General features: G+C 45.6%; 1 protein-coding gene across 1 annotated transcript in view; it reads left to right on the forward strand.

Annotated features, from left to right (window-relative positions):
- The first annotated feature begins 246 nt into the window (after positions 1–246).
- TESC (tescalcin) overlaps positions 247–27,919 on the forward strand; it is a 63,243-nt gene continuing 35,570 nt past the window's right edge. Inside the window, exons 1-2 of the mRNA XM_081251887.1 lie at positions 247–414; positions 26,890–26,959. Coding sequence (XP_081108013.1) covers positions 357–414; positions 26,890–26,959 — 128 coding nt within the window. The 5' untranslated portion in view covers positions 247–356. The remainder of the gene's footprint in view (positions 415–26,889; positions 26,960–27,919) is intronic.

A 27,919-nucleotide genomic window follows, 5' to 3' on the forward strand; every position in this document is an offset into this window, starting at 1 on the left:
CCGGCAGGGGTGCGGAAGGGGTGAGGCGCGACGAGCACGGCCCGCGGTTGTGGGGAATGGGGAACCTGGGTCCCCCTCCTCTCCCCACCCCTCTCCCCGCCGTTTCCGGCCCGGGGCGGGGCGCTCCCCTCTCCCGGCAATGGCAATGCGCGAAGCCGGAGCGCACTAGGACCGTGGCGCTCCGCCCGCCGCCGCTATAAGAGGCCGCACTCGCACCCCACGCGGAACCCGCGGCTCAGACCAGTTCCTGGCGTCCCGACCTGTGTCGGACCCGAGGCCGGACCTGCCGCTGCGCAGCCGACGCCAGCCCAGGGCCTGGGAGGGACGAGCGTCCCCGGGCCCCCGCCGCAGGCACCATGGGCGCTACCCACTCCGCGTCCGAGGAGGTGCGGGAGCTCGAGGGCAAGACGGGCTGTGAGTATCCCGCGGGGGAAAGGGACGGGGACCGCGACCGCCGGCCGGCTGGCACGGGGGCTCCCAGCCCACGGCCACCCGCTGGGCTTCGGGCCACCGCGCTGTGTGACCTTGGGCTAGTAGCTGGCTCTCTCTGCGCCTCAGTCTCCCCCTCCTTCAAATGGGTCCCCGCCGGCCACTTTGCAGGCTGCGGTGATGCTGAGTAAGTGTCGCGGCAGCTCTGCCTCGGTGCTCTCGGAGTTGGCTGGGAACCCCTGAACCTGGGACTGCGGACCTGGGAGGGAGCAGTGTCCGGGCTCCCGGGCCGGGAGAGCTAGCGCCCATGGACGCTCAGCTGTTGTACGCGACCCGCACCTGAAAGTCATTTGGATTCAGGATTACGCAGGTGGAGGAAAGTTTTTCAGTCCGGCGAGAGCTGGGAGGGAGCCCGGCCCCGCGACCTTAGCGCGGGTGAGCGGGTCTCCGAGCCTCCCGTCTGTGAAATGGTTTCAGGCGGGTCCCCCCCTATCTACCCTCCATGGGTAACTGGGAGGATTAAGCAAGGCAGCGCCCGAAGAGCACTTTGCTGGAGCCCGGCGACCTTCGTGGAGCTCGCCCGGACTCCCGGGCCCGCAGAGGCTGTGCGCCCCGTATCCGCCCGGGGCAGGGCGCACCGCACCGGCAGGCCGGGCTGCGGGCCGAGCTGACCGCAGCGAAGTGATGGCGGAGGCGCCTGACCGCCCAAGTCCAGCCGGGCTGGGAACTTGACCCTGGGCCCTGACCTCGGGGCACCCGGTTCTATTACGGGCTGTGAAGGGGGGTGTGGACTGAAGACCTAGAGAGGCCAGGTGAGTGGGCAGACTGGCTTTGGCAATGGGCAGACCGGGTGTCAGCCCCGCCAGCGCTACTTCCTGGCTGTGTGTCCTTGGGCTAGTCACTTTACCTCTGTCTGTCTCTGTTTCCTTTTTTCTAGAATGGGATTTCTGCTAGTATCTTGTAGATAAATGCTCAAGAAAACGGGAGCTGCAGCTGTTATTTCCAGTCAGGAGCTGGCTCCTGGTGCCTGCTTCGAGTTTAGTGCAGACAGTCAGCGTCCATGGTGGATCAGCTGGAGGGAGAGGCCCCGCCATTTGTGCGTGGGCTGAAAGATGACCCCTCCTGACTCCCAATCTAAACACCTGATTCCAAATCTAAACACCTGTTTCCAGGAGAATTGGGTGAAAATTACAGAAAGCCCTTAACAATTGGTGTCTGCGTCTACACATGCGTACATACACAGACATGTATGCGGACACCTTCCTGTGTACAAATATAGATAGCTATCTTCAACTGGAGAAAAGAAAAGTTGTGGTGTATATATATCATATGGAACCCCCTTTTTTTAAAAGAGGGGGAGTAAGAGTATATTTTTGTAACTTTTATTTGCATCAAGGAATTAAGAAGAATGAATACTTATTGGATTTGGTAGAAAAGATGAAGGGGGGTTGAGCTTTTCACTGTTAACTTTTTTATGTTTTCATTTTGAACCATGTGTGACTGTTTGACTTATTCAAAAAGTTTTATAAAGTCTAGTTCAACAAGGCGCACATGAGAGAGGAGGTAGGATTCCTGTCACCTGACTTTCTTGGATTTCCCCTGTTTTTATTATTTCTTGAATGCCCTCTGGCTGCCTTGAATCTGGCTGGTTAGAAATGGGGGTTCTCTGAGGCTGGGATCTCTGCAGGAAGGGTGGGCTGGCCACAGTCTCTCAGGCAGCCCCCCTGTGGCAGGCAGTCTGGGGGAATTCCATCTGGTTGTGGGTTTGACAGGTGATAGGGCTGCAGAGCATGCTGGGAATCTTGTCAGTTTCCTGGGCCCAGCCTCCTACCCGGATGATTGAAGCTGAGGGTTCCGTGCGTGCTTTGTTGCTTTCCTAGAGGTGGCTGATGTGACTTCCCTTTTTGCTGCTCAGAACTCAGATTTCACACCCCCAAAGAGGGAGGGGAGACAGAGGAGGTCAGGGAAGGAGTTCTGAGGTCAGACTAGAGGGGAGGATAATGCCTTCCGTTATCTGAACTTCAAGTAGGTGGAAACTTCCCCCTAGTTCTGTGAAAGGGGTTGGCACAGTCTGAGCACTTTTATCCATTCAGACCCAGAGAGGTTGATTTCCTGAGGGGAGATGCACGGTATAAACAGATCCACCCACTGGTGTCAAGTTCCCTGAAGAAGATACAATTTCTTTCGAGGGGACCAGGAGGGCTTCTCGGGGGAGGTGATAATGGAATAGACCCAAGTAAGAAGGAGCCAGCTGCGTGAAGACCAGTCAGAAGTGCATTTGGAGCAGAGGGCACAGCAAATGCCAAGGTCCTTTGGCAGGAACAAGTTGAGGACGTGGACATAGGGCTCAGGTTGGGACGGAAACCTGATTTAAGGGGTCTTGATAGGTATGTAGCCTTGGGCAAGTCATTTGTGCCCTGAGTGCCTCAGTTTCATGCACGATAAAATCGGGATAAAAGTGGTACCTTCCTCTGAGTTGTTGGGAAGGATTAAGTGAGTGAATTCACGTGAAGTATTTAGAACAAGCACGAGTGTTTAGTATTATCAGCCGTGCTTTAAATACATTGATAGGTCCTGGTTGCTCTGAGCCACAAGTAAGAGTTAAGTCTTCTTCACAGCTGCATGACCTTAAGCAAGTCGTTTTACCTCTCTGAGCATTAGTGCTCCCACCTGGATCGTGGGGTGGCGGTATAGGTTCAACAAGAGGATGTATGTATGTGTGGCAGTGCTTGACTTGGTATGGGAACGTCAGCTCCCAGCATCCTGCAGGCTGGGTGGAGTGTTCCTATAAGAACCCTTGGGAAGCATCCCTGAGAAGGGGGAAGAGCCTAGGTCCAGGGCAGCCAGAGAACAGGCTGTGCCCACAGAGTTGCTAGGCTTCCCCCGCCTCTCTGAGGACCAGAGTGGTCCCTGATTTGAAGAATCAGCCTGGTCCCTTTGCATGCACTCTCTTGGAATCCTCATGGTAATCCTCCAGGGAAGGTGGTACTATGGCCATTTTACAGAGGCTCAGAGGAGTAAAGCAACTTGCCTGCCGTCCCACAGCTCATAAACGGAGGAGTAGGGGATCTCAGGATCCCCAGGTTCACTGTCCTGCCACTGCTGTGCTTTCACTGTGTTTCGTTGCCCCTCAGATTTCTAGGAACCCAGAAGGGGTAGGGACAGCCTGCCCGTGTATTTTTCTCACCATCAGGCCTTTGTACAATCGGTTCCCTGTGCCTGGAGCACTCTTCCCATCTCACATAATTCGGCATTTGCATATGGCCATACTTCTGTAACCACCACCCAGGTGAAGATCGCGCACGTTTCCTCTTTGCCCCGTCTCTCTGTTTTTGTGTGTGTGTGTGTGTGGTACGCGGGCCTCTCACTGTTGTGGCCTCTCCCGTTGTGGAGCACAGGCTCCGGACGCACAGGCTCAGCGGCCATGGCTCACGGGCCCAGCCGCTCCATGGCATGTGGGATCTTCCTGGACCGGGGCACGAACCCGTGTCCCCTGCATCGGCAGGTGGACTTTCAACCACTGCGCCACCAGGGAAGCCCTGCCTCGTCTCTTTATGAAACTCATGTTCTTCCTCGTTCAGAGCTCCGCTTAGCTATTGTTTCCTTCCAGAAAGCCATCCCCGGCTACCCTCCTTCCTACCTTTGTGTGCTAAATGCCCGTCCTCAGCACTCCCGCAGCCCCTGCATTCCCTCCCGTAATAGCTCACATCACACCCTGTTATAATTGTCAGCTTTGTCACCTGCCACCCCCTTGAAACTTGGAGCTCCCTGAGAGTGGGGAGTGTACTCAGTACCTTTGTACTCAGTGAGCACACAAGAGGTTCACGTTGAAGGGGTGAAGGCCCTGGGGACTTTATAACCCGGGAAGTATTGCCCAGGAGCCAGTGTCTGGTATAAAATCTAGTGCCACACCAGCAGCTGGCCTTGGCCACGTCAGCCTCACCAAAAATAGGCCTGAGCGCAAGCTCGCTCACGCAGGGGCATCCTTGGGTCCGCACGCCCACCTCTCCTTGCCTGTCAGAGTCTCATCGACTGATTTAAAACATGGACAAGTACTCCCAAGCATCTTTTCTGCGCCAGGAAAGCTGACTACCTAGACTGTTAAAATTCATATTAAAAACCTGAGCGAAGGCATTCTGGTTGTGTGTCCAAGTGGTGAGCTGGTCTTTCTCCATGGCAGGCATGGTGTCAAGCCCAGTGTGTGTCCCAAGGTGTGACATGGACGCTGGACAGGAAGAAAGGAATCAGTCACCGTAGCGTGTTCCCTGTCCCCACCTTGAGCTGGCCTGGAGGTGGCCCCCGCTTCCTGTCCCCCCAACCCCGTGTCTGTTCCTGGAATTGGAAAGGAAAGAATATGAGGAGGAATCTGGGAAAGGTGGAGGGGTCTATTTTTTCCTTCAGGCTCCAGAACAGCTCCACGGGCATGTCTACGTAGATGCCAAGAAGCTGCCAGAAGGAAGAAGAAAAATCAATCTCCCAGATCTAGAGTTCAGACCTCGTGATGGTTAGAGCTAATGTTTATCGGGTGCCTGTCATCTGCCAAACACTGTGCTGAGCTATGAAGTTTCCCCGCAGTGGCTCATGGAATCCTCCCAGGAACACTGTGGCCTTCCCATTCCAGAGATGGGGAAGTCAAGGTTGAAGAGAGGACGTGACTGCCACAGGCCACTGAGAAGCAGAGGCAGGATTCAAGTCCTGGTCTGACCCCCGGACCTCATCCTTTGCGGGGGGAACCAGAGATGCGGGAGGCCTGTGTGGCCTGGGCTGGCTTCTAGGGGTGGCACTGCATTTTCCACTGGAATCTCCCGGCTGGGCAGTACTCCTGGGTTATAAAGTCTTCAAGCAGCCCCAGACCACAGCCTCAGCCCCTTCACCACATGCCACATGCCCTGGTGCACCAGACACCTCCCCTGCCTTTCCGAAGCTCAGGGCCTTGAGGGGTAAGGGCGGACTGGCCGGTACCACTGTGTCCATCCTTTTGTCACCAAGGCTTGTGAAGCTAAAGGGCCAACAAGACCTATTGGCTCCCTTTCCGTTTCCTCTGGGGTGGACTGTGGTTTTAACTTGGGATCCTTGGGGAGTTTCTGAAACCCATAAAGTGGGGTGCAGAATTGTGTCCGTGAGGCTCTGGGAGATGTGGACCCTCAGCTTTCCTGAGATTCTTAAAACAGTGAAGATACATTCCACACTATGTAAATCAGATCCCAATAAGAAAGTAATAATGGAATGCAATTTTTTTTAGGAGAATGAAAAATGGTGGCTCCCTGCTGAGGGAGGAACAAACTTATCTGGGAGGACTGGTCCCCAAAGGCTGAGCTCTCGGGGGCCCTGGGTGCAGTGGTCATGACCGCAGCAGGGAGGGCCAAGTGCCCCCAGCCCTCTGGAACCTTCTCTGCCTTGGGCGGGTTGTCCAGACCTCTGCCCACTCCCTGGGTGCTCCCAGTGTGGAAACATGCAGGAAAGGGCTGGGTAGCAAGTGAACTAATTCCTGGGCAGCCAGAAGCACCCCCTGCCCTGGCCCATTTTGCACTCTGTGCCCCTGGATCCAGTCATCCCATGTTAGCAGTAGCTGCAGAATAGGGCTAGGAGGCCGGCGATCATCGGGCTTGCCCCATGCGGCAGTGCTGGGACGCCTGCTCCAGGCCGCAGCCCTCTCTGAGCCGCCGTTTTCACCCCTTTGAAGATGTGGCAGTCGATGAGATTGTCTAGAGCTGTGGATGAGGTAACAGCTGCTCTTTCTTGGGCCTTTTCCATCCATCATCTTATCCTCCTAAGAGCCCAGTGGGACTTTTGTTACCCGTTTACAGATAAGGAAACTGAGGCTCAGACCCGCAGGTGACTGCTCAAGGTCACTTAGATGCATACGTATAACTGAATCACTGTGCTGTACACCTGCAACTAACACGATTTTGATTTTATAAATCAATTATACTTCAATAAAAGCAAAGAAAGTATAATTAAAATAAAGGTCACTTAGATGCTGTGTGTGGAACCCCAATTCAAAACAAGGCCTCTTTAATGGTATAGATGATCTTACTTGCAAAGCAGAAGTAGAAACGGGTAGAGAACAAATGTATGGATACCAAGGGGGAAAGGGGTGGGGTGGGAGGAATTGGGAGACTGGGATTGACACATATATATTATTGATACAATGTATAAAATGGACAGCTGATGGGAACATGCTGTATAGGACAGGGAACTCACCTAGTGCACTGTGGTGACCTAAATGGGAGGGAAGTCCAAAAGGGAGGGGATATCTGTATGTGTGTGTATGGCTGATTCATTTTGTTGTGCAGTGGAGGCTGACACAACATTGTAAAGCAACCATACTCAATAAAAATTAAATAAATAAAAATAAATTTAGGAATACACTGTAAAAAAAAAAAAAAGGCTCTCTTTCGGGTGCAAGGAGAAACTGCCTCTCCCATGTGACATAATATAGGTGGCGAGTGTGAGTGACCCCAAGTCGTGACCCCAAGTCATATTATCTGTGAGAGGCAACACTGCTGCCCCGTGACCTTGTTAACAGTGTTCCACACACTTGTTTACCCAGCTGGCAATCGGACCTCAAGGCAGATAGGATTAGCTCTGGGTGATGTGGAAAGCTCTAGAAGTGTGGGCTATGCCCCCCAAACCCCCAGGGAGGGCAAGCTTGGTGATGAGCAGCGTGAGGGGTGTGGGGAGGGCTAAGAAGAAGAGACCCCCTCCATTTCCTGGGTCTGACTGTGTGGCTCACGTCTGTCTCAGAAGTTGTGTTTTCTCTGCGTGAAAGCAACTGGCAATCCACTCTTAAGACTTCCCAGCTCCACGGATTAGTAGTAATTAGATCCCTTATGCATCTTTCTTTCTCACCTCCCCCATCCCCACGCTGGCAGGATAATTTTTCTGTGAGTTAATGGTTCCCAGAATGCAGCATGGAATTTAATCACTGCTCAGATATGCCATACGGCCCAATCCTACAGAAAAAAACGCCTTGATAAGATGCTTCTACTTTTGCAAAGCACTTTAGTATCTGCTATCTCAAGCCCGGGGAACAAGGCGTTTTTGGCTCAGGAGTGCCCACTGCTTTGGGAAGATAAGGCAGGGCCTCCTTTTCCCAGCTTGGAGAGGCTGGGCAAGGTGACGAGGAGGAGCCTGGCACCCTGGTCCTGCCAGCCATCCTGTCGCCGGCTCCATCTTTATTATTAATTCATAAAACCAGAAGGTCAAGTGGGTGATTTCTGCCAGTGGTGGAAATCACCTTAAGCGTGAGGACAAAAAGGCCCTTTGTTGTCCCAACAGTGTGACTTTTGTGGACGGGCAGGCTGTCAGAAGTGGGCCTTCTGTTCTCAGCACAGCTCCCTGGGAGGTGAAAGGGAGCAGTTAGGTCTCAGGGCCCAGGTACCTCTGGGAGGGAGGGCCGGTGGCCAGGCAGGAGAGAGCAGCACGGTTGGTGCGGCTGAGTTATACAGCGATGGAAAGAGAAGGGGGGCCTTCCCAGCTCCTGAGCACCCATGCCAGGGTCTCAGTGATCAGAGAACCCCAGGTGAGCACCCAGCACTTCACAGGCCTCACCCACCTGGTAGTTCTCAGGGGTTCCCTTATCTTGTCCTCTCCTGCATCTCCAAGGCCTCAGCCAGAGTCCCACATGGACACAGACTAGCCTTCCACCACTTTCACCTTTACCAGCAGGTAGATGTGGGTTTGAATCACGACGCTGCTCTTTACTGTCTAAGCAAGAAACTTCGCCTCCCTGAGTCTTAGTTTCCTCATCTGTTTGATGGGAATGTGTCCCGGGGCTGCTGTGAGGATTGAATGAGAATTTGAATGAAGCTCTTCACACGTCATAAGTGTTCAATAGTTGTTGGCAGGTACAGATCATTTCGATTGTAAACCTTTCAGAAGCTGGCCATTTATCTCCTTTTTAAGGGTATTCTGTAACTTCCTTCAGTAATTCGTATCACTTGTGACACACCTGCCATCTTTGACATGCCTCAAGTTTGTCATTTTCTTGATGTTGTGCTAATGATCAGGGACCTTAGCATACTTTAATTTGTATCACTCTAGTATTTTTTCTTTAATTTAAAAACCTACGTATTGGTTTTTGTTTTATGCAGACTCTTAATTTTTGCAACCATTCTTCCTTACAGATTCAGTTTCTTTTTTTTAATATTTATTTATTTTGGCTGTACGAGGTCGTAGTTGTGGCACACAGGATCTTTGTTGCAGCATGCAGGATCCTTTTTTAGTTGGGGCATGCAGGCTTCTTAGTTGTGGCATGCGAACTCTTAGTCGTAGCATGCATACGGGATCTAGTTCCCCAACCAGGGATCGAACCCGGGCCCCCTGCCTTGGGAGCACGGAGTCCTACCCACTGGACCACCAGGGAAGTCCCCAAATTCAGTTTTTTCTTATGTAACACACCTTTCCATGGAGTTTGCAACGAGTCTCTGTGAGTTGTCGGCTTTGTCTGAAAATGTCTTTATTTTGCCAGGCTACAGGAATGATCATTTGGCTGGGTATAAAATTTGAGGTTGCTGCATGTTTTCTCTCAGCACTGAGTTTTTGGTCTCTTTTTGCTGTTGAAAAGTCAGCTCTTTTGTCTGATTGATATTTCTTTGTAGAAATCTGCTTTTTCTCCTCTGTTTAAAAATATTTGCTGGTGGTGTTTTTTTAGGTGCTTTGTGTAGGTGTGGATTTAATTTATCCTGCCTGGGAATGGTTTCTGCTGTATTATTCTAAAATTGAGTGATATCTTCCATAATGAAAATAATCTCTCTCCCCTTTCTCCTAATCTTTTTCCTCAGTAATTACTTTTGAAAGGGGATGAACCGTGTCATTCTGTCCTGAATGCCTCTTTACTTTTCTTGCATATTTCCTATCTTTTTGTTGCTCTGTGCTGTATTATGATTTGTTTCCTTAGGTCTGTCTTCCAATTCACTAATTCTCTCTTTAGCTATTACAGCTTTGTTGCCTTAGCCCAACTTAGTTTTTTAAATTCCATAGACTTAAAAAAAAACATTTTGTAAGTTCTATAAGGTTTTCAGATTCACTGCTTTGGTCATAGGGCACTGTTCTTATATTATTTGTAATCATTTAAAGCTTACTCTATAGTTTCTGCTCTCTCATCTTCTTGGAGATCCATTCCATTTATTGTGTCTCCTGATTCTCCCATATGGTGGTCATTTGCTGTGTAGTTTGGTTTTTGATTCTGAGCTCATCTTTGGGCTGGCTCCCCCCTGGTTTTCACTCATCTCCAGATTCATGCTGAGGCCAAACCAAGTAGAGATGGGCTTAGCTGAAGTACCTCCCCCATGAGAGTACCCTGTGCCTTGGGCTATAGAAGTACCTCACACAGTGCTTTGCATTTGTTGTTCTGGGTACCTTAGGGCTTTCACTGGTCTGGAAACACTTTTTACATTAATTCCTCAATTTGGCTTTCCTGCACCACAGAGGTTTGGATTTTTCTCTCGTGAATGACACAGGCCTGGAGTTTTGATTCATCACAGAGTCCCCCTCCTCTCCTCTGCACCCCGCCACCTCTTCTGCAGAGTCAGCTTCCTTGTTGATTCTCTGGGCCAGCAGGGAACATTTTTCTCTCCCACCTTATATGCAGAGGCAGCCCTTTGTGCTCTAGCTTTTGATGGGAGTCTCACTTCTAACTCATGGACCCACGGCCACTGCTGTCACTGAGTGGGCTAGAAGCCACACCTTTGCTGTGAGAGCCTGGAAATATCCTGGTACCCCTGGGCCACCTCACTTGCTGGGTCTGAGTCCCCTCCTTGCTTCTGGCACCTGGGGATTTCCCTTTCTTTCAAGCTTAGTGATGTCTTAAATTTTTTTCTAATTTTGTCCCGTGCTTCATAGGTTCATAGTGGAATGCAAAGTCTGTGTTAGCTCCTTGTAGAAGGAACTGGAGTTCTTTTTTTTTTTCTTTTTTATATATTTTTAATATTTTTTTATTTTTTGGCCATGCTGCGTGGCATGTGGGATCTTAGTTCCCCAGTCAGGGATCTACCCCACGCCCCCTGCTTTGGAAGCGTGGCGTCTTAACCACTGGACCACCAGGGAAGTCCTGAAACTGGAGTTCTTTACCTAAATGTCCTACCATAATAAGCCCTCGTGCTTTTGGTAAATCTGGAGCTGAAGATAGTTCTGGAAGAATGTGAAAACCAGTCCCCTAGAGGCTCTGAAAAGTGCCCAAATCTCTGCTGATTAACTGTTGCTTTTCTCCCTTCCTCATCTTTAGTCTTTTTATTAAAATGGAGACATCTGTCTTTGTTTAGTGATGTAAATGGTATGTATTCATTGTCCCAGTCACTTCTTAGTTTTGGCAGACAGCACAGCAGATGGTCATGAGAACAGATTCTGGAGTCACAGACCTGGGTTCACATCCCAGTTCTGCCACTCATATCTATGTGAACTTCAGCGAGTGACTTACCCTCTCTGAGAGTCAGTTTCCGTATCTGTAAAATGGGTGTGATGACCCCCAGGAGAGGCAGGCACTGTGATGAGGACTAAATAAGATCATGTGTGTCAAGTGTTTGGCTTAGTTCCTGCCTCTGAGTAAATGCTGACACTTGGCGGTTATTATTACTGCTCTAAGGCAAACGGGAAAGAACAGAGGCTAGCCATAGGAAGGTGAGCGTGGATGAGCAGAGCGTGGTCTGTGTGATTTTGAGAGTCATGCTCCCCGACTCGGACAGCTTTCTGAGTCTCATTGCTCATGAGGGGAGAATGTTTTCTAAAATCATGTCCCTTCAGTCTGTCCCAGAGTCCCCTCCAGTCCTGAGATTTGGAGGATTCATTCTGTGCAGAAAACAAAACAAAACGCAATATCCTAACAAGACCCTCCTTACCTAAAATAAATGCCATCCTCAGGCTGGCATGGGCCTGGGGCAGCTCTTCCTGGGAACCCCTCAGCTTTTGCACTTACAAAGCGGGTTGAAGTTTTCGAGCAAAGGGTTGAAAGCTGCTGGAGGAAGGCCAGCAATTAATCTTGTCGTTGCTTCTGCTTTGGAATAGAATTGAGTTTGATAACTTCATTCTCAAGACCGAGTGCACCCAGGCGCATCTTTGGATTACTTTAAATTCCCAGCAGTGAGGTGTGGTCTGGAATGTGTACACGCCCGGCACATGGCTTCCAAGGGGCAGGCAGGTGGAGGAGAGGAACGGGGCATCCGGCACCGTGAAGCGTCGTGTGCGTGCCAGGCATGTGCGGGAGGGTCCCTCGCTCTCCCTCCCCAGGCCCCGGCTTAGTCATTGCTTGGGCTGTAATTCCAGGAGGTTCACAAGTTCTCTCTCCCCCGGGATCCTGGAGGCAGCTGAAGAGCCACATAGGTACCATGAGATTATTGCTTTGGGGACATAATAATAGCAAGCATGGCGGCTCCAGGATCTTATGCTCCTCCGGCCAGGTCCAGTGCTGAGTGTGTATATGATTTTTTTTTTCAATGGGGGCAAAATTCACATAACATGAAATTTACCATCCTAACCATATTATTTTATTTTTATTTTATTTTTATTTTTTATTTATTTATTTTGGCCGCACCGTGTGGCTTGCAGGACCTTAGTTTCCCAACCAGGGATTGAACCTGGGCCCCCAACCGTGGAAGCGTGGAGTCCTAATCACTGGACCAACAGGGAAGTCCCCCAGCGTAACCATCTTAAAGCATACAATTCAGTGGCATTAAGCCCATTCACAATGCTGTGCCACCATCACCACTGTATTTCCCAACCATCTTCATCACCCCAAAAAGAAGCTTCAGCAGTCACTCTAATCTCCCAACTCGTAGCCCCTGGCAACCACTAACCTACTTTCTGTCTCTATGGATTTGCTTACTTTGGGAGATTCATATAAAAGGAAGCATACAGTAGTGGCCTTGCATGTCTGGCTTCTTAATGTCATGTTTTCAAGGTTCATCCAGGTTGTATCAAGTGTCACTGCTTCATTCTGTCTCATGGTGGAATAATGTTCCATTGGATGGAGATGCCGCATTTTGTTCATCTGTTCACAAGTAGATGGACATTTGGGTTCCTACGTTTTGACGATTATGCATATTGTTTATGTGATTTGATTGTTTTTCGTGGTATGAACAGCCACATGTAGGCAGTGCTATTATTATCTCTGAATTACGGAGGAGGAAGTAACAGTCTTGGGGAGAAGGTTTATTAGGAAGTCGAGAAGCTGGGGGTTGAACCTGCAGCTCTTGGCAGCGATGGGGTTATTAGCTCACCTTTCTGTCTGGCTGGGCGCATCTCTGTGTTGCAGGACCTCGGCCAATGCCTGGGTTGAGTACTGGCCAGTCTCTCGGGACACAGCCAGCAGGAGAGCTTTGGGGGTCCTGGAAGCCACCAAGCCCTTCCCAGTGATGCCACTTGGAGTCCCAGAGCCTGCATCCAGGCTGGCACTGCCGGGGGAAATGGAGGGAGGCAGGGTGGCTCTGGGGCGCCCCTGGAGAAAGCAGCCAGCATGCTCTCAACCACCCTTGCTTCTCTCAGCTGTGTCTTGAGCGCCCTTCCCTACCTGGACTGCTACAGCTGCCCACCTCTCAGTGGGTTCCCAGCCCCATCATCTGCATCAGCCCTCCATTCGGTTGCCGGGCACATTGGGATCTTGTTCTGTAGCTTCGCATCCTCCGGAAACTCAGGGTGAAGTCTAAATGCCTTAGTCTGACGTGTGTGCCCCCCACTCCTGTGCCCCTGTTCCTAGTCCGCCTCCCACCCGTGCTAAAGGGCTTGGAGCTCCCCGAGTTCTTTCCACTCTGCCTGCGCCAGCCCTCAGCCCCTGGGATCCCATCGGGCATCACCTCCCACCCCATCCCCGTGGACTGGAAGCCCTGCTCCAACTTTGGTGCTCCTTGGCAAGCGGACACTGCACTTAGGACCCTGGATCCCAGTGAGGTGAGGGCTCTGCCTTTTGTGTCTGCATCCTTGGCATCTGGCAGGTGCCCAGCAAACCAGAGGCACTCAGTAAATATCTCTTAATGAGTGGTGGGGGCACCTGTCAGAGGGTTGAGCAGATACAGGTGTGCCACGGAGGAGTCCGTCAGGCCCTCACACCCCTGAGGGCAGCCCAGATTCTGGGAGGAAGAAGCAAGTGGTATTCTATATGCCCCTCACCACCAGGCTCAAATAGCCCTGATCACCCCATAGTGGACGTGGGTAAATGGGGATCTTCGGTTTCCTCTCAAGTCAAGTGAGGGAGGCTAGACCTTGTGGGAGATTTCGGGCCTGTTTCTCGGCGCCTAGTCTCCTCCCGCCCTCCTTCCTGAGTGTTGTCTCTGACCCCTGGTCTATACGACTCTCCTTCCCCAGTGACTCCTTGCTTAGCATACCAGGGTGGCGGCCTGACTTTTCAGGCCAGGGCCAGGCAGAGACCCCATATCCATTAGCACCCCACTCATGCACTTTCTGTGTCCATAGATTTGCCTATTCTGGGCATTTCACATCAATGGAATCACACACTATGTGGCCTTTTGTGTCTGGTTTCTTTGCCTCAGCAGAATGTGTTCCAGGTTCATCCACATTGTAGCAGGTGTCAGTACTCCATCCTTTTTTATGGCCAAATAATATTCCATTGTACGGATAGAACACTTTTTTACTAAATCAATTTTTAATCAAATATTGTTCTTTGTTTCCTTAAATATGTAGTTTTTAGTAAACAAGCAAACTGAATATGGGAGGAAAAACTATGCTGCCTGCCTTTTTTCTTCTTCCAGTTTTACTGAGATATAATTGACATACAGCACTATATAAGTTTAAGGTGTGCAGCATGATTTGATTTACATACATCACGAAGTGATGATTGCAGTAAGTTCTGTGAACATCCATCATTTCATATAGATACAAAATTAAAGAAATAGAAAAAAACCTTTTTTTCTTGTGATGAGAACTCTTAGGATTTTCTCTCAGTAACTTTCATGTATAACATACGGCAGTGTTAATTATATTTACCATGTACATTACACCCCTAGTACTTATTTTTTAAATTTAATTTTAAATTTCTATTGGAGTATAGTTGATTTACAATGTTGTGTTAGTTTCAGGTGTACAGCAAAGTGATTCAGTTATACATATACATATATCCATTTTTTTTCAGATTCTTTTCCCATATAGGTTATTACAGAACACTGAGTAGAGTTTCCTGTGCTGTACAGTAGGTCCTTGTTGATTATCTGTTTTATGTGTAGTAGTTTGTTTATGTTCATCCCTAACTCTTGATTTATCCCTCCCCTCCATCTTTCCCCTTTGGTAACCGTAAGTTTGTTTTTGAAGTCTGTGAGTCTGTTTCTGTTTTGTAAATAAGTCCATTTGTATCATTTTTTAAAATTCCACTTGTAAGTGATATCATATGATATTTGTCTTTCTGACTTACTTCACCCAGTATGACAATCTCTAGATCCATCCATGTTGCCGCAAATGGCGTTATTTCATTCTTTTTTATGGCTGAGCAATATTCCACTGTATATATGTACCCCATCTTCTTTATCCATACCTCTGTCGGTGGACATTTAGGTTGCTTCCATGTCCTAGCTATTGTAAGAGTGCTGCAGTGAACACTGGGGTGCATGTATCTTTCAAATTAGTTTTCTCCAGATATATGCCCAGTAGTGGGATTGCTGGATCGTATGGTAGTACTATTTTTAGTTTTTTAAGGAACCTCCATACTATTCTCCACAGTGGCTGTAATCCATTTACATTCCCACCAACAGTGCAAGAGGGTTCCCTTTTCTCCACACCCTCCCCAGCATTTGTTTGTAGATGTTTTAACATCTTTATTAGAGTATAATTGCTTTACAATGGTGTGTTAGTTTCTGCTTTATAACAAAGTGAATCAGTTATACATATGTCCCAATATCTCTTCCCTCTTGCATCTCCCTCCCTCCCACCCTGCCTATCCCACCCCTCTAGATGGTCACAAAGCACCTGTGCTATGCGGCTGCTTCCCACTAGCTATTTTACGTTTGGTAGTGTATATATGTCCATGCCACTCTCTCACTTTGTCCCAGCCTACCCTTCCCCCTCCCCGTATCCTCAAGTCCATTCTCTAGTAGGTCTGCATCTTTATTCCCATCTTGCCCCTAGGTTCTTCTGACCTTTTTTTTTTTCTTCTTTTTTTTAGATTCCATATGTATGTGTTAGCATACAGTATTTGTTGTTCTCTTTCTGACTGACTTCACTCTGTGTGACAGACTCTAGGTCCATCCACCTCACTACAAATAACTCAGTTTCGTTCCATTTTATGGCTGAGTAATATTCCATTGTATATATGTGCCACATCTTCTTTATCCATTCATCTGTTGATGGACACTTAGGTTGCTTCCATGTAAGAATGCTCAACATCATTAATCATTAGAGAAATGCAAATCAAAACTACAATGAAATATCATCTCACACGGTCAGAATGGTCATCATCAAAAAATCTACAAACAATACATGCTGGAGAGGGTGTGGAGAAAAGGGAACCCTCTTGCACTGTTGGTGGGAATGTAAATTGATACAGCCACTATGGAGAACAGTGTGGGGGTTCCTTAAAAAACGAAAAATAGAACTACCATATGACCCAGCAACCCCACTACTGGGCATATACCCTGAGAAAACCATAATTCAAAAAGAGTCATGTACCAAAATGTTCATTGCAGCTCTGTTTGTAGACTTTTCGTTGACGGCCATTCTGACCAGTATGAGGTGATACCTCATTGTAGTTTTGTTTTGCATTTCTCTGATAATTAGTGATGTTGAGTGTCTTTTCATGTGCTTTTTGACCATTTGTATGTCTTCTTTGGAGAAATGTCTATTTAGATCTTCCACCCGTTTTTTGATTGGGTTGTTTTTTTTGATATTGAGCTGCATGAGCTGCTTTCTTAATCCATTCACCTGTTGATGGACATCTGGGTTGTTTCTACCTTTTGGCTGTTGTGCATCATAGTGCTGTGAACATTCATTTATGGGCTTTTCTGTGGGCGTATGTTTTCATTTATCTTGGTTATATACTTAGGAGCAGAATTTCTGGATTGTGTGGTAAATCTATGTTTAATTTATTGAGGAGTCACCAAACCCTTTTCCACAGCAGCTGTGCAATTTTCCATCCCCACCAGCAATGTCTGAGGGGTCCAGTTTCTCCACAGTGTCACAATGCTAGGTATTTTCTGTTTTACTTTTCATTATAGCTGTTGAAGTTAAAATTTTTTTAATTTAAATAAGATTACACAAGTAATCCCTATTAATTGCAGAAAAGTTAAAGGACAGATAAGCAAAGGTAAGGAGCTAGAGGAGGGAAATGTCCTGTCATTCTACTGTCTGGAACAATTTACTATTTTGTTGTGACCCTTTCGTAATTTTTCTTGTGCACACACTTGTATAACAATATGAACTTTCATGTAAATGAGATCTTTGTAGCCTGTTGGTTTTTCCATGTAATGATATTCCATGAACATTTTCTGATGTCCCACGATATTTTAAACATATTTTCTCAGGCCGTGTAGGATGCACCAGGATTTATTTAACCCGTTTCCCATGGCCTAGCATTGCCCCAATTTTTTACTGTTTGAAACAGACAACGATGATTACTCTTATCTGTTTATCTTTGTACATATGTCTCGCTTCCTCAGGATTCATTCCTAGGGATCAAGTTGCTGCTTCAGAGCGTGTATACCAAGCACTCTCCAGCACAAATATAATGTGAGGTGGAATAATTCTAAATTTTCAACGAGCTATAGATGGAATGTAATTCCCGATTTTCTAGTAGCCACATTAAAAAAATAATAATAAAGAAACAGGTGAAGTTAGTTTAATAATATATTTAACCCATTATAACTAAAATATTATTTCAAATATAATTAATATAAAAATTATTAACACAGTTTACGTTTTTTTCGTACTAAGTCTTTGAAAGCCGGTATGTTTTTTTACACTTCAGCACATTTCAGTGGCTGTGGCTCTGTATTGGGCAGTACAGGTGTATACTTTTTTGTTTAAGCTTTTGATACAAAATGACAAGTCACTCCGTGCCCCCCCCCCAAAATTGGGCAGATTAAACTCCCACCAACCCCATGGAAGGGTGTACATTTCCCTCAGGTTGAAATCTAATACCCAAAATAACAAGGTCGAGATGCCAGGCTCAAGGTGTCTCTGCCTCTCGTTCCCATGGCAACTGTGACCTCACAGGGACCTGGAGAGAGGGCTCAGAGTGAGGAGTGGGGAAACTGGAAAAGCTTCCGTGCCGGGAACCCTTGAGGGGACAACAGACAGGGCCTTCCAGGGTGTGACATGGGCACATGTGTATCAGGCGCTCACGGGACAGACCTTACAGGGGGCCCAGGGTCAGCCTGGGGGGCCGGAGTTGAGGGAACAGGAGCTTAGCTGAGGGCTGAGCTCTTGGCTCTGATGATTTGAGTGCCAAAAAGAGGGGACCAGGATTGGGGAGTTTGTCCTCCTAATTCCTCTGCTTTCAATCAAGCAGGACAGAAAGGTGCTTGTGTCATGTGTGCATGCACTTTGGATGCAATTAGCTGGAAACTCTTCATTAGAGAAATCTGATCTGAGATGGTTTATGGTTTACACAGTGCTTCCTGTCTATGTGAACTTGGGCAGGTCTCAGTGTTCCCATCTCTAGGTTGGGGAGCAAACTGTCCCTACCTGATAGGATTGATTGAGGGTTATGTGAGCCAAGGCTTGTCAAGAGTAGAGTCGAACACAGTGCCCAGGACACAGCTTGATGAATGCCTGTTGTTAATTAATGGCTATTGTTGTCCTGATTATACACTAACGTCTTTTTTAATGTCTTTATTGAGATATAACTCACGTCCCCTGCATTTCACCCATTTAAAGTGTCCTCAGTTTGTAGTATAATCACAAGGTTGTGTTAACAATCTAATTTTGGAACATTTTCATCCCCCTCAAAGAAACTCCTTTGCTATTAGCAGTGATTCCCTCTCTCTTTCCACAGCCCCAGGCAACCACTGGTCTACTTTCTGTCTCTATGGCTTTGCCTCTCTGAGTGTTTCGTATAAATGGAAACCCGCCAGGTGTGGCTTTATGATGGGCCTCTCTCACTTATTTTTCATGGAGGTGGTTTAGGAGCGTGTGGTTGGCATTAATTTCTGATCATTATTTTGCAACAGATCAGTGTATTTAAAAAAATTACTGAAATATAGTTGATTTACGATGTATTAGTTTCAGGTATATAGCAAAATGACTCAGTTATACATATATATATTCTTTTTTACATTCTTTTCCATTATAGGTCATTATAAGATATTGAGTATAGTTCTCTGCTATACAGTAGCACCTTGTTCATCTATTTTATATATAGTCGTGTGTGTATGTTAATCCCAAACTCCTCATTTATCCCTCCCTCCCCCCTTTCCCCTTTGGTAACCATAAGTTTGTTTTCTATGTCTGTAAGTCTATTTCTGCTTTGTAAATAAGTTCATTTGTATCATTTTTTAAGATTCCACAAATAAGCAATATCATGTGATAATTTGTCTTTCTCCGACTTACTTCACTTAGTATGATAATCTCTAGGTCCATCCATGTTGCTGCAAATGGCATCAGTGTATTTTTTTTTGATCTGTGGGTTACAGCTGAGAACTCTAATTGGCCAATGTAATCTGATCACCCAAAGCGAGGCAGTGTGGGGTGTCAGTTAAAAAGAAAACCTAAACTAAACCACACATGTTCTGCCAGACAAACTAAGTTCAAATCCTGGGTCTGCCTCTTTCAAGTTTAGTGACCTTGAGCTGGTTACTGATCTCCTCAGAGCCTCTGTGTGTCTGTAAAATGGGAATCGTCTGTCTGTTGGTCATTGGGTCATGGAGAGGATTAAACAAGCACACACGTGCCCAGGATGCAGTACTTGCCAATGATGATTCACCACTAACAATATTTTTGAGATCCCTCGGCTGTCCCATATGGGACCATATTGTGTGCTTAATATATTCGTTATATGACTGATAAATATATACTGCATATTAGAGAAGGTTTGGAAAATATAGATGAATCAAAGCAAAACAAACAGAGTCTTTAATCCCAGCATTGAGAGATAATTGCTATTACTATTTGGGGAAAACAGGTCGATTTTGTTTCCTTACTTACATACGTTTGTATATATTTAGATGTTTTCCCAATGGGAGTTCATGCTGTTTTCATAGCAGTTGCTTCTAGACAACATTATGTTGGAATGTATGTTCACATTCAATACACAACTGTCACTTTCAAAGGCAGCATCTTTTTTTAAAAATTGGCTAAACCTACCATAAAGTATTTAACTGATCTGCTCTTGGTGGGCCCTGAGGTTGAGTCCAGTTTTTACACTATTGTAGAGAATGCAACGGTGAACAGTTATGTACTCTTCTTGTTGTACCCGTTGGATTTATTCTTTCAGGATAAATCCCCGCTAAGTAGAATTGCTGAGCTTCTTAAGTAAATGTTTTATTCCGATATCACATACAGAAGAGTGCATCACTAGTGAGCATGCAGATCCCCAAACTTTCTGAGAACACATCTATGTAACCTGCAGCTGGATCAAGAACTAAATGCTTCCAGTTCCCAGAAACCCTCTCATGCCCCATTCAAATTACTGCCCCCTCAAGGGCAACTTCTATCCTAACTTTTAAAAAAATTAAGACGTTATTATGAGCCATTTTAGGTTAACACCAAAATTCAGGGGAAGGTACAGAGATTACTCATGGCCCCCTGCCCCCCCCACACTCATAGCCTCGCCCACTTTCAGCATCCCCCACCAGAGGGGACATTTGTTACAATCGATGGACCTCCATTGATACATCATCACCCAGAGCCCACGGTTTACATGAGGGTTCTCTCTTGGCGTCCTACATCCTACGGGTTTGGACAAATGTATAATGACATGTATCCATAATTATAGTATCATACAGAGTAGGTTCACTGCCTTAACAATTCTCTGTGCTTTGCCAACTCATCGTTCTCCTGGTAACTGCTGACCTCGTTGCCGTCTCGGGAGTTTTGCCTCTTCCAGAATGTCATGTAGTTGGAATCATACTGTATGTAGCCTTCCTATCCTGACTTAACACTGCAGATGAGTTTTGCCCATTTTTGAGCTTTATGTAAATGGAATCATAAAGTAGGTACTCTTCCATGTCTGGCTTCTTCTGCTTGTTATTATGTTTTGGAACTCACCCAAGTTATTGTCCATACTATTTGTTCATTTTCACTGCTGTATCCTATTCCATTACTTGCATATACCACACATTTTATCTATTCTGCCATTGCAGGGCATTTGGATAATTTCCAGTGTAGGGCTCTTCAAATCGTACTGCCATGAAATCATTTCTTCTACACATCTTCTGATGTGTGCAAATATGCATTTCTGTTGGGTATGTCCTTAATTTAAGAGTGGAATGGCCAGACCATGGAATACAGGAATGTCCGTGCTAACCTACATATGATGTAAATGGCTGTGTTTTCCTCCAGAAAGGTGATAACTGTCCCCAGCGGTTACCTGACCTTTCCGAGTGTCCGTTTCTACATCTGTAACATGGGGTGCAGCCTCCTCCCGGGGCGTCAGCACATAGCAGGCCTCCGGGATGGGTTGGTCATTGTAAAGAGTATTTTCTAGCCAACAACAGCTTCTAGAAAGGCTTGAGAATTCTGAGTTGCATATTCTTTTTCATTTTGAATATTTATTTATTTTTATTTATTTATTTTGACTGCACCGGGTCTTAGTTGCTGCACACGGGATCTTCATTGCGGTATGTGGGACCTTTTAGTTGTGGCACGCGGACTTCTTAGTTGCGGCATACACGCGGGATCTAGTTCCCTGACCAGGGATTGAACCCAGGCCCCCTACATTGGTAGCATGGAGTCTTACCCACTGGACCACCAGGGAAGTCCCCTGAGTTGCAGATTCTTAAAGAGATTACAGCTCGAGCCTGAGGCTAAAAAAAAACATGAAGTAAAGTAAGGTGACCAGTTGGCCCCAGAAATTAGCTACCTCTGGAATAGGAAGCGAAAAGATGCTTAAGGGATGAGAAATGCCAAGAGGATGGTGCGGGGAGAGAGCCCTTCCCCAGCCCAGCCACCATTTCGGAAAGTTTTGTTTTGTTTTTTTAAATTTATTTATTTTATGTTAATTTTGGGGGGGGTGCATTGGGTCTTCGTTACTGCGCGCAGACTTTCTCTAGTTGTGGCGAGCGGGGGCTACTCTTCATTGCGGTACGCAGGCTTCTCATTGCGGTGGCTTCTCTTGTTGCAGAGCACGGGCTCTAGGTGCGCAGGCTTCAGTAGTTGTGGCTCGCGGGCTCTAGAGCGCAGCCTCAGTAGTTGTGACGCGTGGGCTTAGTTGCTCTGTGGCATGTGGGATCTTCCCTGACCAGGGCTCGAACCCGTGACCCCTGCATTGGCACACAGATTCTTAACCATTGTGCCACCAAGGAAGCCCCATTTCAGAAAGTTTTGCCTGAACTGTCCATAGTCCCCAGGCACCAGGCCTAAGGGCCTCAAACACTAGGATATTCTGGGAAAAGAGTTGATGTTGTGTAGCGGTTAAGGATGGGCTGTGGAGCTGGGGAGATTTGAGGTTGAATCCCAGTTCTACCAATCACAGTTGTGTGATCATAACACCCTCTGAGCTGCACTTTTCCAATGATACAACAGAGGGAAAAAGTATCTATTCACAGGGTTGTTTTGAGGAGGAAGTGAGAAGGTACACATGAGGGTTTAATATTGTGCGTTTCATAAAATAAGCACTGACACGTGGGTGGAAGCCTTCTAAAGCCTGGAACCCGCCAGGCCCCGTCTTAGCTGTGGAACAAACAGGGCCTACCCACCAAAAATGGTAATTAAAAAAAAAAAAACAACTGTACGTAGGTTTTCTAAAACAATTGGGGGTGGGGAGAGGGGGAATTGGATGACGGCAGTCAGAGGGTACGATCTTGCAGTTATAAGATAAATCAGTACTAGGGTTGTGATGTACCACATGATAAATACAACAAACATTGCCGTATGTTATACATGAAAGTTGTTAGGAAAGTAAATCCTAACAGTTCTCATCACACGGAAAAAAATAGCTTTTTCTTTTTTTTAATTAACTTTTATTGGAGTACAGTTGATTTCCAATGTTGTGTTCATTTCAGGTGTACAGCAGAGATTCAGTTATGCTGAATTTTTCGTTTTCATTCGTTTTCAGATCCTTTTCTCATATAGGTTATCACAGAGTATTGAGTAGAGTTCCCTGAGCTGTATAGTAGGTCCTTGTTTGTTATCTATCTTATATACAGTAGGGTGTGTGTGTCAATCCCAAACTCCTGATTTATCCCTCCCCCTAGCTTTTCCCCTTTGGTAACCATAAGTTTGTTTTTGATATCTGTAAGTCTGTTTCTGTTTTGTAAATAAGTTCATTTGTATCATTTTTTAAAATTAGATTCCACATATGAGTGATATGATATTTGTCTTTGTCTGACTTCACTTAGTATGATGATTTCTAGTTGCATCCATGTTGCTGCAAATGGCATGATTTTCTTCTTTTTTATGGCTAAGTAATATTCCATTGTATATATGTACCACATCTTCTTTATCCATTCCTCTGTCAGTGGACATTTAGGTTGCTTCTATGTCCTGGCTGTTGTAATAGTGCTGCAGTGAACATTGAGGTGCATGTATCTTTTTAAATTATAGTTTTCTCCAGATATGTACCCAGGAGTAGGATTGCTAGATCATATGGTAGTTCTGTTTTTAGCTTTTTAAGGAACCTCCATACTGTTCTCTATAGTGGCTGTACCAATTTACATTCCGACCAATAGTGTAGGAGAGTTCCCTTTTCTCCACACCCTCTCCAGCATTTATTGTTTGTAGACTTTTTGATGATGGCCATTCTGACTGGTGTGAGGTGATACCTCACTGTAGTTTTGATTTGCATTTCTCTGATAATTAGTGATGCTGAGCATGTTTTCATGTGCTTTAGGCTATCTGTATGTCTTCTTTGGAGAAATGTCTACTTAGATCTTCTGCCCATTTTTGATTGGGTTGTTTGTTTTTTGATATAAGAGCTGCATGAGCTGTTTGTATATTTTGGAGATTAATCAATCCCTTGTTGATTGCTTCATTTGCAAACATTTTCTGCCATTCTGTGGGTTGTCTTTTTATTTTGTTTATGGTTTTCTTTTCTGTGCAGAAGCTTTTAAGTTTAATTTGGTCTCATTTGTTTATTTTTGTTTTTATTTTCATTAGGAGGTGAATCAAAGAAGTTATTGCTGTGATTTATGTCAGAGAGTGTTCTGCCTATGTTTTCCTCTAAGAGTTTTATAGTGTCTGGCCTTACATTTAGGTCATTAATCCATTTTTTAAATTTTATTTATTTGGCTGCATTGGGTCTTCGTTGCTGCACGTGAGCTTTCTGTAGTTGCGGCGAGCGGGGGCTACTCTTTGTTGTGAGGTGTGGGCTTCTCATTGCAGTGGCTTCTCTTGTTGTGGAGCACGGGCTCTAGGCACGCAGGCTCAGTAGTTGTGGCTCACGGGCTCCAGAGCACAGGCTCAGTAGTTGTGGCACACGGGCTTAGTTGCTCCACGGCGTGTGGGATCTTCCCAGACCAGGGCTCGAATCCGCATTGGCAGGCAGATTCTTAACCACTGCACCACCGGGGTAGTCCCCATTAATCCATTTTGTTTATTTTTGTGTATGATGTTGGATAATGTTCTAATTTCATTCTTTTACATGTAGCTGTCCAGTTTTCCCCAGCACCACTTATTGAAGAGACTGTCTTTTCTCCATTGTATATTCTTGCCTCCTTTTTCATAGGTTCATTGACCATAGCTTTGTGGGTTTATTTCTGGGCTTTCTATCCTGTTCCATTGATCTATTTTTCTGTTTTTGTGCCAGTACCATACTGCTTCAATTACTGTAGCTTTGTAATATAGTCTGGAGTCAGGGAGCCTGATTCCTCCAGCTCCATTTTTCTTTCTCAGAATTGCTTTGGCTATTTGGGGTCTTTTGTATTTCCATACAAATTAAAAAATTTTTTGTTCTAGTTCTGTGAAAAACACCATTGGTAACTTGATAGGGATTGCATTGAATCTGTAGATTGCCTTGGGTAGTATAGTCTTTTTGACAATATTGATTCTTCCAGTTCAATAACGTGGTATATGTCTCCATCTGTTTGTATCTTTTATTTCTTTCATCATATCTTATAGTTTCCTGAATACAAGTCTTTTGCCTCCTTAAGTAGGTTTATTCCTAGGTGTTTTATTCTTTTTGCTGCGATGGTAAATGGGATTATTTCCTTGATTTCTCTTTCTGATCTTTTGTTTTTAGTGTATAGGAATGAAGAGATTTCTGTGTATTAATTTTGTATCCTGCAACTTTACTGGATTCATTGATGAGCTCTAGTAGTCTCCTGGTAGCATCTTTAGGATTTTCTGTGTATAGTATCATGTCATCTGCAAACAGTGACAGTTTTACTTCTTTTCCAATTTGGGTTCCTTTTGTTTCTTCTTCTTCTCTGTTTGCCGTGGCTAGAACTTCCAAAACTGTGTTGCATATAAGTGGTGACATTGGACATCCTTGTCTTGTTCCTGATCTTAGAGGGAATACTTTCAGCTTTTCACTGTTGAGAATGATGTTAGCTGTGGCTTTGTCATATATGGCCTTTATTATTTTGAGGTAAGTTCTCTCTATACTCGCTTTCTGGAGAGTTTTTGTCATAAATGGGTGTTGAATTTTGTCAAAAGCTTTTCCTGCATCTATTGAGATGATAATATGGTTTCTGTTCTTCAGTTTGTTACTGTGGTTTATCACACTGATTGATTTGCAGATATTGAAGAATCCTTGCATCCCTGGGATAAATCCCACTTGATCGTGGTGTATGATCCTTTTAATGTATTTGTTGGATTCGGTTTGCTAGTATTTTGTTGAGGATTTTTGCATCTATGTTGATCAGTTTTATTGGTCTGTAATTTTCTTTTTTTGTGTGGTATCTTTGTCTTGTTTTCATATCAGGGTGATAGTGGCCTCATAGAATGAGTTTGAAAGTGTTCCTGCCTCTGCAATTTTTTGGAAGAGTTTAAGAAGGATAGGTGTTAATAACTCTTCTCTAAATGTTTGATAGAATTCACCTGTGAAGCCATCTGGTCCTGGACTTTTGTTTGTTGGAAGTTTTTTAATCACTTTCAATTTCAGAACTTGTAATTGGTGTTCATATTTTCTATTTCTTCCTGGTTCAGTCTTGGAAGGTTGTACCTTTCTAAGAATTTGTCCATTTCTCCTAGGTTCTCCATTTTATTGACGTATAGTTGTTTGTAGTAGTCTCTTATGATCCTTTGTATTTCTGTGGTGTCTGTTTAACTTCTCCTTTTTTCATTTCGAATTTGATTGATTTGAGTCCTCTCCCTTTTTTTCTTGATGAGTCTGGCTAAGGGTTTATCAATTCTGTTTATCTTTTCAAAGAACCAGCTTTTAGTTTCATTGATCTCTTCTGTTGATTTCTTCGTCTCTATTTCATTTATTTCTGCTCTGATCTTTATGATTTCTTTCGTTCTACTAACATTGGGTTCTATTTGTTCTTTCTCTTGTTGCTTTAGGTGTAAGGTTAGGTTGTTTATTTGAGATTTTTCTTGTTTCCAGAGGTAAGATTGTATTGCTATAAACTTCCCTCTTAGAACTGCTTTTGCTGCGTCCCATAGGTTTTGGATCATTGTGTTTTTATTGTCATTTGCCTCTAGGTATTTTTTTTTGGTTCCTCTTTGATTTCTTCAGTGATTTATTAAATTTTGCATATGAGATGACGGACATTCACTAAACTTACTGTGGTCATCGTTTCACGATGTATGTGACTCAAATTATTATGCGGTACACCTTAAACTTATACAGTGCTGTACATCGATTATATCTCAATCAAACTGGAAGGAAGAAAATGAAACAATTGAGGTTATCTAAATACATTGCCCACAACAGCAATGATCAAAATTCTATTTCTTTTCCTCCCACTTCTCTTGCTTTACCAGATTCTCTGTACACTTCTTACTACGGGTCTCCCAAATCACTTCCGGCACCAGCCTGAGCCACTTTCCCCCTTCCCTCCTCTTCTGTCTCTTTTAATGTGACACACGAAGCCCCTTTTTCAGTGGGGAATATGCCCATCTCCAGGAGTGGGAGGGGAGGAAGTCAGACAAGCAGATACCATCTCTTTAATGAGCTGAGGAAAGAGAGGGTGACCTGGTTCACGTTTGTCCTGTCCCAGGAGCTGTTATTAGTAGTAACTGTCTTATTGCTAAGGGGGCAGAGCTAATAATAATAACCCCAGAGCTGTGTTACCAGGAGGAATGGCAAACCCGTTCTCTGCTTCTTCATCCTGAGCTTCGTTTTGCCTTGGTAGGAGATGGCGAGAGACTGAATGGAACAGGAGGGTGAGGGTGAGGCTCCAGCCTCCCTCCCTTAGCTCTGAGTTCAGAGGTCAATGATGCCTTTCTCACTTTTTTTTTTTTTCTTTTTTTCCTCCTACTTCTTAGTCTCGTCTGACCAGATCGAGCAGCTCCACCGGAGGTTTAAGCACCTGAGTGGAGACCAGCCCACCATTCGGTAAGATCAGCAGCTGGGTTTGGGTGTCAGACAGGGCCGTGACCCTTGGGGATGTCCCTTTCCATTTATCTCTTCCCCTGAGTGCTGGCTGGCTCTCCCAGAGCCCCTGGGTAGCCCCATTTCTGAGACAAAGCTGTAGTTGTCGTATGCTTTTGGTTCCTTCTAGACAAGATGTCCTCAGCTGGGAGGAAAAGAATCTCATCTGTTTCTACTGGGATCAGACAATTATAACTGGAGTGAAAACAATGGGCGGGGACAAAGAGCTGGTCAGCCATCCCTACCTCACCTTGCCTTCCCTGGAACCCCAGACACACATGATGGGCCTGTTGAGTGCCAGGATCACTCCCAGCGCTGGGCACCCCAAAGATGAGTCAGTTGTGGTGCAGCTCAAGTTCAGGGGCTTGAATGCTGTCACGAGGCCCCGGCTCTTGACCCTGCTTCCTCTGGTTGGTAGTTCCAGCCTCAGATTTCTGTCAGGGAAAATCACCATTTCACATTGCGTTATTTAATGTGAATCTTGTAGAAGCTGGGTGGGTTACCTTTTTGTGAGGAGGAACACCTTGGACTGTTTGCCTTCTTCTACGAGAGTGTGTTCAGTATTAGGTGGTGGTTGTTATTTAGAACTAAGTTAGTGAGAAGTCCTAGTCAATGAGTCGAGCACAAAGTTGACGAGGAAGCTTCGAGTTGATCTAAAGCAAGCAGTTTCCAATGTAAAATGAGTACTGTTCTACCACAAACTTTCTAACAGATGTAGTTTCCTAAAATAGACATTCAGAGTCTCAAGGTTACAGTCTTGGAACTTTAAAATAAACCTTTAAATAGTCCAGGGAAACATGTTTTTTTCCTTAGTAAATGGACTTAAAATTTAACTAAATTCTTATGGAAAGCAACATGTAAATACTATCCACTTTCTCTCGTCTATCTAAACAAAGGCATGTTAATCCAGTGCGTTATATTCTC

This window comes from Mesoplodon bidens, assembly GCF_964165515.1.
Source record: "Mesoplodon bidens genome assembly, chromosome: 13".
NCBI lineage: Eukaryota > Metazoa > Chordata > Mammalia > Artiodactyla > Ziphiidae > Mesoplodon > Mesoplodon bidens.